General features: G+C 41.1%; 1 protein-coding gene across 2 annotated transcripts in view; it reads right to left on the minus strand.

The window, feature by feature from the left end:
* tncb (tenascin Cb) overlaps positions 1-15,574 on the minus strand; it is a 62,236-nt gene that overhangs the window by 30,719 nt on the left and 15,943 nt on the right. For both annotated transcript variants that reach the window (XM_079251143.1, XM_079251144.1), the window contains exons 3-6: positions 14,149-15,369; positions 11,150-11,413; positions 10,952-11,067; positions 10,328-10,481 (exon numbers count right to left, since the gene is read on the minus strand). In XM_079251143.1, coding sequence (XP_079107269.1) covers positions 10,328-10,481; positions 10,952-11,067; positions 11,150-11,413; positions 14,149-15,369 — 1,755 coding nt within the window. The remainder of the gene's footprint in view (positions 1-10,327; positions 10,482-10,951; positions 11,068-11,149; positions 11,414-14,148; positions 15,370-15,574) is intronic.

Raw genomic sequence — 15,574 nt, forward strand, 5'->3', positions numbered from 1 at the left:
CCCTCTTGCCGCGCCTCCACATTGACTTTATATGGAAACCTGCCGCTCTTGCCGCTCAAAACGCGTTTGTTCTGAACACACCGTTGTGTCACACACACACACACACACACACACACACACACACACACACACACACACACACACACACACACACACACACACACATTTTCAACTCCTCTGATATTAATGTTCCAGATAAGTCCGAGTTAACATAAAAGTTCGGGGTGGGGTTGTCTTCCTCTTTCTCACATAGCTCTTCGTCACTATGATTTTTGCTAATTCTAACAAGTAACTATGGTGAGGAGTGAAAAGAGGAATGAAAGTCCTGAACCTCCACACATGTTCTCGTCTACCAGAGCTGGGCTAAACACCAGTTCATGCTGCTGGTGGTGCATCAGTCGTGAACAAGGTGGCTGTAAGAGCTGCATCTTTGCAGTGCAAGTGAAACCAGAAAGATCCATAAGGGGTGGGCTTTATTTATACGGCATGGCGCTTGGCCAGTCAGATGTGAGGAAAGACGAGCGTTACACCGATACGTGAAAGAAGGAAGGTGGGTAAACTCTCAGAGGACGGGTGCAGTGTTTCAGCGAGAGATGGGAGCTCGATTTAAATGATTAATTAATGTGTAAAAAGTGATGAAATTAGTGAATCTTTGGTGTCATAATGTTAAGACTTTGGACTTTATTTAAAAGCAGAGTATGTAAGATTTCAAGGCGATTCTTTCCAGCACCAGGTGGCAAACACCAGGTCGTCAGCAAAACCACAAAACTGCTACCTCCACAAATCACCACAGGTTGGCAGTAATGAGCAAAACTCAGCCCTCACCCCTCCTCCTTGCCAGCTCCAATGAGGACAGGAATCGCTTGTGAGCTGTAGCTCAGAGCCGCTCTGCAATAAATGGGCTTATACTCCCCCTACTGGTGGAAAAAAGTACTTTTTTTTTTACTGGTCAGAAAACATTCAAGAAGGGACGTTGTCATTAATTAAACTTGTAATTTAATAACGCATCAAATATGGACAGACTGGAACCTACATGTTTAAAAAACTATCTAATTATGATTGTAGTTATTTTTTTTAGTTAATTTATTTTGAAGATATTGAAAATCTAACATACTCTACCTTTAATGTGTTTATTATGTTCAGGGTTCAGTCACACATTTAAATAAGCATTTAGAATAATAAAAAGTTTTTAAAATATATAATGTAGGGATTATTTTAAGAAAGACCAGAAAGGAAATGTGCTTAATAACCAACAAACCATTCATAATTGCAAAATTAGGCTAAAAATAGAAGCTCTGATGCTAAATAAAGAGACATATTGGGGGTGAAAGAGCCAACTCTTCTGAAGAAGCCAAGCCAAAAGAGACAAATCCTTGTAAAGAGCTGGACTTCCCGTTACTGCACACAATGCACAACCACTGACAGAGATGCACCACTACACATGTAGTTGGTCATAACTATTAGAACTTTGAAGCACCTTAAGGTACTAAAATGCACTAATCAAATGTAACTTAATATTATGATTAATATTATGTTTTTATTATAAGATGTAACTTAACTTGTAAGTGTTTATTTTGATTATAATTATTATGTTCGTCTGCATTTAGAACTAAAATAATGATCATTTTGCGATGTAAAGCGTCTCAACAAACATTGCATAGATGAGAAGAGACTTCTTCTACTAAACACAAATCTGATCTTCCCATTTAGATGAATAATCAAACGCTGTATAAACCCTGCAATGTTCTCCTGAAACCTTTCAGGTTTTTATTCAGCTGCAGATTCTGGCTGGGTTGCTCCAGACTTCACAGTTTTCTCAGAGCCAGACATTAAAATGTCTTTGTATGAACCTGAGATTCACAGCATTCTGTTACAGGTTTTACTCAGATCTGCTTTAAAGGTTTCTCCATCTATCCTCTACAAACACCCCCATGGGAGTAAACCCGACTAAGTTCACATTACTCAAAACTCATGTGGTAACTGATTACCTAATAAAATTTAAGTTAACAAAATGATCTTTTTAAAGTAAACAAACACTATAAAATAAAATACTGTCAACTTAAAAGTTTTCATTTTAAAATTGTACTGTTTAAGTATAGTTTACTAAAAAAATATATATATATTTTAAAATTTAATGTTTTTATGTTCTTCCTTATTGATCATTTTAATACAACAGTGTGTTATTATTGAAAAACCTCAAGTCAAAAAATACAATTACTGATCACTTAAAAACCTATTTCTTTTCATTAATAATTATGTTGAAATGACTCAAAAAGATAACTTGCATTGCAAATCTTTGTTTTATTGAAGAGTTTTTAGATGACAACAGGATGATGCTGCCATCACCATGGACTGCACCATTGTAATGAAGGGTCGCTCACTGTAAAATACCGATTGTTAGAAATTTTAGACAAACCAGGGGACTTTGGTTTACATGGTCTAAGAGTCATTTAAGAGTATTTTCCACTTAGCAAGAAGTGACAATCTACCGCCAAATGGTGGAAAGGTCTAATGGAAGTCCTGTTTGGTCATTCTACTCCCACAAAGACACTTTGCATGTCATGCATGGTAAGAAATGTTTTTTTTATCTGCTATCATCTGTCTGATTAAACTTTTCGCCGGTTTGGGCTTTAAAAGGCAGAAAGACAGATTGGATCCAACTCCACACATTGATAGAGCTGAGCCTTGAAAACAGGAAGCATGTGGTTGGGTGAGGGGTGTTGGTGGTGGGTTGGAGGCATTAACATCAGGATGTTTCAGTCATTTCAGCAATGCAGGTGCAAAACAATTTGTCAGGCTTCTTACGTTTTACGAGTTTATTCAAACTATTTACAGATCCCGTCCTAACGGCATGAAGGGTGCCTTTTCACTGGCGCTTCAATTGATTTGTCACACGCAAGCAACTTTAAGAAAGTCAAGCCTCTGTGCAGGGCTGATAAAATGTGCAATCTGCAGCTGAGCTTAGCACCGATTTGTCTTTCGAGGAGGCTGCAAGGGTGTCATTTGGGTGTCACGATACTATTCTCCAGGGAGACTGGTGCCCCCCTGGGCCTGGCTGCTTGAATGACCAGAGCCTCCTACATGGTAGGTTGGGTTTGAAGGGGGAAGGGAGAGCAAAGGACTCAAAATTTGCCCCTCAGTGTACAAATCCCACAGTATGTGTCTACAAACCAGTGTAATCCAACTGGTGCTGGCACGAGTACATGAGTGAACGCTGGATTTAAAAATATTGATTGATTGATTTTTTTTCTGTGATTTTTGGATACCTTTTTGCATAACGGGTGACCAGTCTGTCATAGCATTGTAATCAAACTTTATCTTGCAACGTCAAACGTTTTCTATCGCTAAATGAGCCCGTCTAATGAAAAACCATCATCACAAAAGCATAATTTGTTTTGGTTGAAGGAAAAGCTTCTCTTTTCCTTTGCTGCAGAGCCCAGTTTACATCTTCCTGATAAAAATCAGGAGGCAGCAGCTTTGCACAAAGACTAGAAATGAGAAAAATATCCTGCTTCAACTCTCCATAATTTTTCTTTCTCAAAACGTATCTTTAAAGTTATTAAGTTGATATAATCAGGAATTATATGATGGAACGCTCTTCTCCAGAAAACAACATGTTCCACACACTTTTCATAGACACAGCTCATGAAACTGAACAACCCTTTGTTTAGCAGGCAGAAGTGAGACCGGTGCTGTAGCAGCCCTGCTCTGCTGGGTGTGTTAGTAAAGGTTATGTCCAGTCTGATTGCATTTCCATGCAAACTGTTTTTACATGATAAATAGGCAAATAAGTGGCCTGACCTAGCTGCCATATGGAGCCACCATTTATTACATGTTGAACTTTCTGTGATAAAAAGGTAGTTTCACAGCAGTAAAAGCTAGCAAAGTTTAACTATGTACATGCTATTTTATCACTGGCAACAGAAATTACATGTCATTCATAGTATGGTACGTAAAGGGTTAAAGTTCAACATAGGAAGCTGGTTAAACATTCATTCATTATCCTATCCGCTTAGTCTGATTAAGGGTCGCAGGGAAGCTGGAGCCTATCCCATCAGTCTTTGGGCGAAAGGCAGGGTACACCCTGGACAGCCCGCCAGTCCATCGCAGGGCCCTGGTTAAACTTTGAAAACAAAAAGGTTTTATTGTTTTTAAAGCATAAACAAAATCTGAAGCAGCGCTTCAACATATTCCCTTGAAGAAACACCTACAGACAGTAGGTTTATCATTGGTTGGCTTATTTTTTTATCGATCCCAAACTCCCACCATTTTTAAGTCGTAAAAGACTTTGGGTTTTATAACCTGACAGAGCTGAGAAGATGCGTCACAACTTGTTAATAAGGGGCGGAAATCCATGTCTGTTTGTCCCATCCTTTCTAAATCGCAGCAGTCCAGAGGCATCTAATGAGCCAATCAGTCAGCTCTGACATGTCTGTTTGTTTTCAATTCCCACGGGCTGCAAGATGGAAAACCCAAATAAAGAAACCCAAACCGTCCAGAACAGGTAAAATCCGACAACCCGTGTAAGCATTTAACGTTGATGGCTCTACATATTAGAAAATCTCATAGTTTTCATCTTCACAGCTCAGCTTCTAATGTTGCAAAACAAGCCGTAACTTATTCTCCTGCAAAAATCTTTGTTCTCTCTCTCTTTTTTTTTTTTTTTACCAAAAGTAAAAGCTTGAAATCACAATTATTTGATATTGATCTTTCATTCTCTGCAGTGTAAGATTTTCTCCTGCAGAAACCATCGGTACAGAGCAGCACCTTCGCCGTAAAAAGTCTGCATTCATATGAGAGGAGAAAAACACCATCCAGTACATGCATCCATCAATAACGATAAGCTGCAACTGGCAAGCAGACAGGTAATCACCACTTCTCACATTTTTCATCTTTATCTCATGTCTATGTCTTTGTCCTCAGGCTTACCTGAAGAAGAGCTAAACAGAGCTATAAACCCTTATTATGCATCTCAAGCCTGCAGAACACAGGAAGTATATTAACCCTGGTTGTAATCGGATTACCAGTTTCTGAGTCAGAACATCCGTACAAGCACATAACTTTGTATATGTCATGGAAAAGGTTGGGTATAAATTAGACGGACAGTTTGTAAGTCAACACACATAGCTCCGGATCTACTAAAGGTTTGCATGTTCTAAAACATGTGCAAATTCACTGCACATGCAACAAAACTACGAACTGATTTACTAACATCGCAAGGGTTGCATCTTTCAAAGGTGCACAATAGCAAGTCTGCATCCAGTCTGCTGCAATGAATATGCAATATGGGGTGTTCACACACTATTCTGCACATGTTGAGAGGAGAAAATGTAAATATATTAATTTGAAACCTGCAATGTGATCTATGAAACCTGAGGTCTCTGTTGCTGATAGAAACTGCATCTATATTTAACATGTTTCAAAGGACATGCAGCGCGTGGGTGTAATTCTGCACATGACGGCAGTCATTGTAACAAGAAGGAGACATCGCAACAAAGCAAGGAGATTCAAAGAAACGTGCTTTTCACTCTCGTGAAAATTTTTTGTGATGGACAAGAAAAGAATCATTATACTTAAAGCTTATTCAGCATGTTGGAGCTGCTGGAGGAACTTAGGATGGAAGTGGAGAGGAGACATATACACCTGCAGGTGACAGATGTTGCGTGTCACAGTTGGCATGCATACATTGTGATTACGGCAGTTTGTCTTTGTGGAAAATAGGAAAAGAAAATGATACAGCTATATTTTATAAAAAAATGTTTACATTATATAATCATAATTACATATTATTTTAAAAATATTTCATCGAATACATAAAATAAATCCAATGAAGTCAAAATATCACTAATAAACAAAAAAGTATTGTTGCATATATTTGCAGAATATATGCAACAATTTGTATTTTTGTCTAAAATAATGTATGTATGAAAGGGACATTTGTTGCTATTAGTAACAAGTAACTAAATTAAGTTCTTCAAAATGATTTAAATAAGTTAATTTCTGGTATAATTTGTAACATTAGTAAAAACCCAAACTTAAATGCTAGTGATGTTGGTGGATGTCTCTCTCTGCACGGTCTGCCAGTCATTGAGCCAACTTTATTGTTAAACCAGAACTAAATCTAAGTCTGATTATGAGCATAACAGAAAGTTAAGGAGATAACTCAGATTTAGGAGTTAATAATGAAAAAAAGGGAAAGTCCTTCATTTCCCGTGAGCCTTTGCAGCCTCTTCGCATTTGGTTCTCTGGATTTGTGAATCTGTCGAACAGTGTCTGTCGTCAAGAAAATGAAGCCATGCCAACCGCTGAACTTTAGAGTGAAATTTAATCTCCAGAAGACTCCAGATCGGTTCAGTAAAAATTTTATGGTTAGTGATGAGTTACTGTTTATACAAAACATGAAATAATCAACAAAAAAGTTTTATAAGATCAGGGTTTGTGGGGGCGGCTCCAACGCCTGAGACCTCCAGATGAAAGCAATTCTGTTGTCCAGCGACTCTTTGTGACAGTAGCTGCGTTTCCATCACAGTTTTTTGTAAAATAAAAATGATATTTGGAAGTTTCAACAAACAACAATTGTGATTTGCAGGTGTTTCCATTGAACAGTGTTTAGCACATAAGCCTCAGTTCTCGTAAAGGCACGTCCAGCTGATGAGATTTTACTAGAATTGCTGCTTCTTTAAAGTTGCCACGTAGCATTACTTTTGGGGTTTCCTACTTGCTGCTACTAAGCTTTTCTTCCAAATTTTCTTTTAGAAAACTCTGAAATTTGCTGTTGCTTCTTTCACACTGCGTCATCTTTACCAGGAAACACACTAGTCACGACTCCTGGGACACGTAAATGTGAAAAAAAAAAAAAAATTTCCTAAATATTTCCCCATCAAAACATCTGAAAACCACCTCGTAAGAGTATACAATTTTTTTTAGATATTTGGGATATTTTTCGAAATGTAGGTATTTCCATTAGTGTGTGTGTTTTTTTTATTTTTTTTTATTACGATATTTAGTTTTTGTGCAATTCTAGGTGTAAAACACATCTACTTTCCTCAACAGTTTTCACACTCGACTGAGACTCTGGTTTCCAAAATGCACTGATGCAAAGTAAAAATTATGTGAATTGTTTATATTTCAGCTGCTGTCACATTTGCTCATTTAAACCAAGAAAGATCTAAACTTATCTTTTAACACGAGTAGAATTTGCTCAGGATTTAATGTAGTTTAGACTTTAATGATTTCAAGTTAAACTTCAATAAAAAATGCAAACTAATGTTTCTAATATGTACTGCCAATGTGAATATTAAGAGCAGAAACCACCTGATGGTGGTTATAAACCTGACAACCAGTTGGACCATTTGCAGACGAGGAGAGTGAAAAGAGTCCCACTCAGTTCTTCTAGTAGGGACTCCCATTGGACTTCCCGGAGTCAAACAGAACCATCAACAAGACAAAAACTTGCATATCTTAGTCAAAATTATGAAGGATTAAAAAAATGGAAGTTACATTCCAAATAAAACCTTGTTAAAAATAAAAACCCATCTTCCAGTTTTCATCATTTCCCTATGAAGCACGAGGTGGTTCCCGGTGACTGCAACGCAGCTTCAGCTGCAGCAAGTCGTTTTATGGCGCATAAAGCCCTGCAGTACGTGCACGTCTGTTATCAAAGGTCCCAAAACCTTAGTCTACAATTCATAGTTATCACTGAGGTTTACGTACATTTTGGATAGGTCTGCTTATCATGAGCAACTGCTCAGTGTCACGCTCCGACACCGTTAACTTAGAGAGACACAAAGTTTAGGAATCTCTGCGGGAGGGCTGAAGGTGTCCAGTGGCGGCTGGTTTATGCGTTGCACCGTCTTGCTGTTTACTTATTTTAGTTTTAGTTCTTATCATAATAATTAGGTGTCAGTGCATCAATGTGAACTCTGCTTCATCTGATTTTAACTCTTTAATGCATCGTGTCCACCACAGCGGATGTCTATTGAAAATCTGTTTTCAACGATATTCATTCGTGATGATGGTATATTTGTAATTTTGCCACTTCGGTGGACATTAGGAGACTCACCCAGAACACTGCCAGTCACTGAAGAATAAACTAATTATGTACAATATACATGTACATGTACTTACCAACTTTACAATAAACAGGACAAGAAAATGTTGTCCAGTCCATTATATAGAGCATTTATATAAAAATATGGCCATATAATATTCTATAAATATTTTTATAACATGAATCAAATAAGTAAAATAAATAAAAAGTAAAATATTATTAAAGACTAAGAAAAGTGCTCTTCACATATCAGTAGAAGTAAAATACTTCATCAGAGGGTTATCGGACCATCCATCAATATGGTTATAATAAGTTTGCTGAAGTTGGAAAATAAATGGCTTCAAACATTTCTATTTTTTCAGACATTTGACATAGTTTTGTTATTTCTAGTCTTTATCTAAATGATTTTTATTCTCTGGTCACAATGTTTACCTGATAACAGTGTGACTTTTCACAATATTTCCCAAATTATTCATTTACTCTGAGCAACAGCACCATGGCTTGTCCCGCTGCAGCAGCTTGTCTCATTGCAGCAGCTTGTCTCATTGCAGCAGCTTGTCTCATTGCAGCAACTTGTCTTATTGCAGCAGCTTGTCTTATTGCAGCAGCTTGTCCCGCTGCAACAGCTTGTCTTATTGCAGCAGCTTGTCCCGCTGCAGCAGCTTGTCTTGTTGCAGCAGCTTGTCTTATTGCAGCAGCTTGTCTTATTGCAGCAGCTTGTCCCGCTGCAGCAGCTTGTCTCATTGCAGCAGCTTGTCTCATTGCAGCAGCTTGTCTTATTGCAGCAACTTGTCTTATTGCAGCAGCTTGTCTTATTGCAGCAGCTTGTCCCGCTGCAGCAGCTTGTCCCGCTGCAACAGCTTGTCTTATTGCAGCAGCTTGTCCCGCTGCAGCAGCTTGTCTTGTTGCAGCAGCTTGTCCCGCTGCAGCAGCTTGTCTCATTGCAGCAGCTTGTCTTATTGCAGCAGCTTGTCCCGCTGCAGCAGCTTGTCCCGCTGCAACAGCTTGTCTTATTGCAACAGCTTGTCTTATTGCAGCAGCTTGTCCCGCTGCAACAGCTTGTCTTATTGCAGCAGCTTGTCCCGCTGCAACAGTTTGTCTTATTGCAACAGCTTGTCTTATTGCAGCAGCTTGTCCCGCTGCAACAGCTTGTCTTATTGCAGCAGCTTGTCTTATTGCAGCAGCTTGTCTTACTGCAGCAGCTTGGCCCGCTGCAGCAGCTTGTCTTATTGCAGCAGCTTGTCCCACTGCAGCAGCTTGTCTCATTGCAGCAGCTTGTCCCGCTGCAGCAGCTTGTCTTATTGCAGCAGCTTGTCCCACTGCAGCAGCTTGTCTCATTGCAGCAGCTTGTCCCGCTGCAGCAGCTTGTCTTATTGCAGCAGCTTGTCCCGTGGCAGCAGCTTGTCCCGCTGCAACAGCTTGTCTTATTGCAACAGCTTGTCTTATTGCAGCAGCTTGTCCCGCTGCAACAGCTTGTCTTATTGCAGCAGCTTGTCCCACTGCAACAGTTTGTCTTATTGCAACAGCCTGTCTTATTGCAACAGCTTGTCTTATTGCAGCAGCTTGTCTTACTGCAGCAGCTTGGCCCGCTGCAGCATGTTGCAGCATGTTCAGCTTGGAGCAACGTGCATGTGTACATGTATTTACTGTCACACTGACAACTGTTTGGTGAGACTGAAGTGAGCTACAGGTTTATGTTTGATCCTTTTATAACAATGCTCTCATGCCATTTAGTTTATCTCCATGACAGCATTTCATCTCTCTGCTTTCTGCGTGGTGCTCCTTCTCGATGTGCTCGCACTGCCATCAGCTGTTAGAGTGCACGGTAAATTACGCCTCATCAATCACTGCTTCATACAGCCAAGAACTGCACGAGTCCTTCCTATATCTTTGACATCATTAAGATATGAGTAAGAATTGCTTCTCTCTTTCTCTGAAAAGCATCCTGATGGTACTGCAGCAGTGGCGGAAGGACAACTTCCAGTTGTAGCCTGGATTTGTCCATACCTTGGACAGGTTGTGTTTCTGTTTATGTTGTGCTTTAATCTGAGGATGGATACAGTTAAAAGCAGCTTTGATGTTTTGTTGTAATCAACAAGACAATAAAAGGACGCTTACATCCGCACGTTAGAACTTTTCTTTAGTTGTAAAAACGAAGTATCTTTAAGTAAGTTGCAAAGAAACGAGTATAAACTCAGACGTTCTGGTAAAAAAACCTCCCAACATAGCATGTAATAGTGTAGAAAGCCAGCTTGCAGGACGAATGTGGACACTTACTTGTGACAACGTTCTTGGAGGCTGGCGGTCCACGTTTGTTGTTCTTCACCACCTCCAGTTTGACTTCGTACTCCTGCCCTGGACCCAGGCCTGACTGCTCGAAGGTGGTCTCAGGATGGCCAAGGGAGTTAAGAATCTCACCATCCTCCTCTTTCTGCCAGCAGCAAAACAAAATAAGGCATCAGTCTTCATCTACAAAGATCAGTCCTGGCATAATGTGCAAGGAAAACAGGTGAATCATGCAAAATAGCATTCTTGCTGGTGTTGGGACTTGAACGTTGACAAGGATTTAGGATTAATTCAGTGTGGCTTTGGGCAGATCCCAGTAGAACTGCCTGGAAAGGTTTCACTCAGCAATAAAGAAAGTAGCAACCACTCTGTGCTGCTGCATTGGATCTGTCAGGGCTTGTTGACAGTTTAAACTGCTCTGTTTTCACCCTCTGGTTTGGCTGAGCCATTTTCCAGAGGGTCTTGTCCCTGCTTTCTGACGACTGGGCAATGCACGCATTAAGTTAGGGGGTCCTGCGTTGGATCTTTTAGTTTCTGGTTTCCACCAGAACAGAAAATGGTCGGTGTAACTGTGTCCTGGAGCACAGAAACATTCACGGCTGCAGAAGGACTCACCGTGTTTCTGAAAATGAGATTCCACCCATCAAAGGGGATATCCAGGGGGTCCCACTGCACTTCCACTGACGTCTCCCGAACTGACTTGAACTTCAGACCCTCGGGCTCAGGGAGATCTAACAGAGACAGATGAAGATTTTCATGTTGAGCCTTTTCTGGGTCGTATTTTAGGATCGTCTATGCAGAACAGCCACTTACGAGTTGCCACTCTGGCGCTGACAGGAATGCTCCTCTTGTTGTTGAGTACAGCATAGACGCTGATCAGATACTCCACACCCGGTTCGAGCTCCCGAATGGTGGCTACCTTCTGGTCCCCAGCAACCCGCATGTCCAGCTCCAGGCCTCCCAGGGCCGTGGGAACATAGGTGATCAGGTACTCTGTCACATGCATCTCATTCTCCCAGGACAGGTCCACCGTTTCGGGGGTGACCTCCACTACTGTGAGGTCTTTGGGAGGTGAGACTGCAAGAAGAGACACAACGTTCTGACTTAACTCCTTCTTGTATGAAGGATAAAAATAATAATGCTGGCAGGAGGTGAAAAAACAAAGTCACTAAATGCATTTGTTCAATTTAAGAAGGAGAAATCCTGTCAGGTAGTTCAGTCGGAAGTTTTGAACTTAATCTGAAACAAACTCAACAAATCTCTGCCTAAAAGACTACCGAAGGAAAAACTCTAATCCCAGCAGGATTAAGCTGACCAGTTTCCCCAGTTTGAGTTTTTTCCTGCCTCTACACCAAGACACCTTTCTTTTTGGTTTTGTCAATTTGTTTTGTAAAACTGAAACATATTGATGGGTAGTTTAAGTTTTTAAATCGGACAGGCTTAAACATAATCATTACGCTTCAGCCTGTAGCTTTTAGTCCCTTTGTAATGTTATGTTTGTATTAAATACATCTGTTGTAGATTTTGTGATTTAATTATTTGACTAAATAAAAACCAGTTTTAAAAAAAAACTTGATTTTGTCTGATATTCGGCCTGGAAAACGTGAACCTTGTTACCTGGAAATAAAACGTCTAACATTTGTCTAACAGGCTCTGACGTCAACAGACTTAAAGTTACAAGACTGTGCAGTTACACATCAGTATTCACAAGTTGTGCACAGCTTCATCACTTCACCTCTAGAAAACACAACCATGCCAACTCAGTCAAGAAAACCCGAGAAAACAATATTCAATCAATAAAAGCTCAACGACTGGAAAGCTGGATGACACACACTGCATCCTCTATTCCTCAGAGTTAAGCCATGATAAATACAGAGGAATTATAAATATAAAAATGTAAAAATAAGTACAAGCTGTGGATTAAGAAACAGATTAATGCAGCAGACATCAGTTTGCATGCAACACTGACTGAGTACAACTTGTAGCAAGAGTCCAGCTGAATACTAATGTCGCTCTGCCAGGGGAACATCAACACAACCAACATTATAGCAAAATATATCAAACTAATCTCAGAACAGAAGCAGCAGCAGAAGTTACATTCGCAGTGACCATCTTCCTGAATCTTTCGCCTTTTAGAAACGCATTGGCACCATTTACATGTCATCATACCACTGTTTCTCTCAAACATTGCTGTGTGTTATCATGCATCCTTCACGTCTCTTTTAACCATGATGATCAGGATGAAAATAAACGGGAGGAAGAGGAGTCCACCGAGTTCTTCTGCAGCTTTAAGCCCAAATACTTGTAACTGTTCCAACTCTCCAATCTCCGTTCAGAAAAGGAACATCAGACACAGAAAGAAAGGGAATGTGAGCTCTCAGGAGATACTTTGCAGAAAAAACATTTTCCACACCTCTACAATGAACTGTAGGCAAATGACGTGTACATGCATGGAGAGTTCGGCGCAACTCAGCTATAAGGTGCAAACACCAAAGTGGGTATACTGTGGTTTGCATATAGAGGCGTGTAAGCTGCACACCATCCTGAGATGGGAAGCTGACTGTAGTACCAGGTAAAACTTTAACCTGACTTTTAACAGTCAAGGTTAGAGTAAGAACCAGAGCCACAAGGTTTAAGAATCTCAACAATAAAATTAATCTAAAAAAGCTCCATGTCACAAAAAAAAGTTCAGGATTGTTGCCTGACTGCTTGTATGTTTCATGGTTTGTGGATTTTGGCTAATGAGCCGTCTTCCAATTTCTGTTTGCGCCGCTACTATGAGGAACAGATACACGTTACATGTTACCTTGTGCAACTGGACTGTAACATTTAAGTTACCAGCTTTAATCTGAAAATCTATGGGCCTTAATTCCCAAATAGCAAACGAACAGAGTCAATGTTTCTATTTGCCAAATTTCTTCACTGGCAGTGATTCAGATCAGAACCAGACTGTTTACATGGGTCCTGAAAAAATGTCTGGATGGGATGAATCATCCTGACAAGCGCAGCAGAAAGGTCCGACAAGCGCACAGTTGTCTGACTTTCCATAAAACAGCAGAAGAAGAAACTGTGCTGCTGCTCTGTGAATGCATATTCATTGCTGTTTTACAGATTTCACTTTCTTTTTTTTAAAATCTTGAGTAATGTATTTGTAGCACGTATCAATCAGTTCTGCATGGTCTCAATTTGCCTTTCACTAGTGCAGTGGTTCTCAATCTGGGGGTCAGGACCCACACAAAGGTCACTAGATAATTTCAGGCGGTCGCCACATAATTATAGCCTATATTTAACAAATAAATTTAGGATTTTTATCAGGGTTGTCAAACCACTGATGCAGAGATTAATCTGTCAATTAGCACCTTCATTTTTTAACACATAAACAACTAAATTAAGACACACATCACATAAAAGTCTGAATTCTGCATTATTTTCTTGACAGAAGCTGATTTTGGACATGTAGGTGGTTCAATACAGGATTAAACTGAATCCACCACCAAACATGTTATCCTCCTAATTTCTGAAGATTCTGGCAGTTTTCTGGGGGTCGCGAATTGAAAAGTTTGTGAAACACAACACAAACTTAAGATTAGTCTTAACTATTAAGTAAAACAAAAACTGCAATGCACACCATAAGGTAAACTATGGGATACATAAATGTTGATGTTTGGCTAACATGACATGCATGTAACAGGTTTTCATTAGTATGTTTACATGACGTCTTTTTATTCTGATCCAGATTTTAATCAGAACATATATCTCCATGTAAACACAGCCAGTGAAAAGTGTTATAAGTTAGCATTAGTCAGTCGTACCCTCAGAGCAATCCTCTCCAACGTAGCCCTCGTCACAAACACACACTCCGTTTTCGCACCGGCCCTGGTTCTGGCAGTCTGCTGGGCAGGTGAGCAGCGAGCAGTCCGGACCGGTGAAACCCTCGTAGCACACGCAGCTGCCGTCTACGCAGTAACCTCTGTCCAGGCAGTTCTTGGGGCACGTTTTCTCGCTACAGTCCTCCCCAGCGAAACCTTTATGACAAACACACTGCCCGTTCACACAGCGACCGCGGTCCAGGCAGTTATTGGGGCAGGTCAGCTCGCTACAGTCTTGCCCTGTAAAGCCCACGAAACACACACACTTTCCGTCCACGCAGTCTCCTCGCCCCATGCAGTCTTTTGGACATGTCTTGATGCTGCAGTCTTCTCCAGCGTAGCCTTTGTCACAGATGCACAGCCCGTTGACACAACGACCCCGGTCTTGGCAGTTGTTGGGGCAGGAGAGCTCGCCGCAGTCGTCACCTTGGTATCCGATATCGCACACACACTCTCCATTAATACACTGGCCCCTGTTGTTGCAGTTGTCAGGGCAAGAGAGGACGGAGCAATCTTCGCCTTCAAATCCAGGATCGCAGATGCACTTCCCGTTGAAGCAATGGCCTCGCTCGTTGCATTTACTGGGGCAGGTGAGCTTCGAGCAATCTTCGCCACTGTAGCCGGTCTGACACACACACTGGCCATTTACACACATGCCACGGCTGTTGCAGTTATCAGGGCAGGTGAGTTCACCACAGTCTTCTCCCGTGAAGCCGTCCTCACAGTAGCAGGTACCGTTGATGCAGCGACCTCGGTCGTAGCAATCGTTGGGACAGATGAGCTCGGAGCAGTCGAAACCCGTCCAAGGATGGTCGCAGACACACTCGTCCTCCACGCAGCGTCCACGGCCCAGGCAGTTGTTGAGACAGTTTGTCTGGGAACAGTCCTCACCAATGAAGCCCTCCTCGCAGAGACAAGACCCCTCAATGCAGTGTCCGTAGTCCCCGCAGTCCATCAGGCAGATCTCAATGCTACAGTCGTCTCCAGCGAAACCCTCGAAGCATTCACATCTGCCGTCCACGCAGCGACCCTGGTCCTGGCAGTCGTTGGGGCACTCTGGTTCCGTGCAGTTCGGGCCCTTCCACCCAGGTTCACACGAACAGCTGCAGGACTCAGCGCTCCAGTTCCCTCGTCCATTACAGTAGGGCTTTGTGGACACTTCACCTGGGAAAAGAAAAGGTTAGGCAGCGTTAGACAATCTCATCACCCCGTTCAAAGCAGATGTGTCATCATGAAATCAGCTACATGAAACAGATTAATTCTCATTAGTAATGAATGTCTCTACTGTGGCTCCATCTGGCAAAATCACCTGAGAACTTTATTACCATATCCACTCAAATAATAATCATGGACAGGTCAACAGAATAAT

The sequence above is a fragment of the Telmatherina bonti genome (assembly GCF_933228915.1).
Source record: "Telmatherina bonti genome assembly, chromosome: 13".
NCBI classification, from domain to species: Eukaryota; Metazoa; Chordata; class Actinopteri; order Atheriniformes; family Telmatherinidae; genus Telmatherina; species Telmatherina bonti.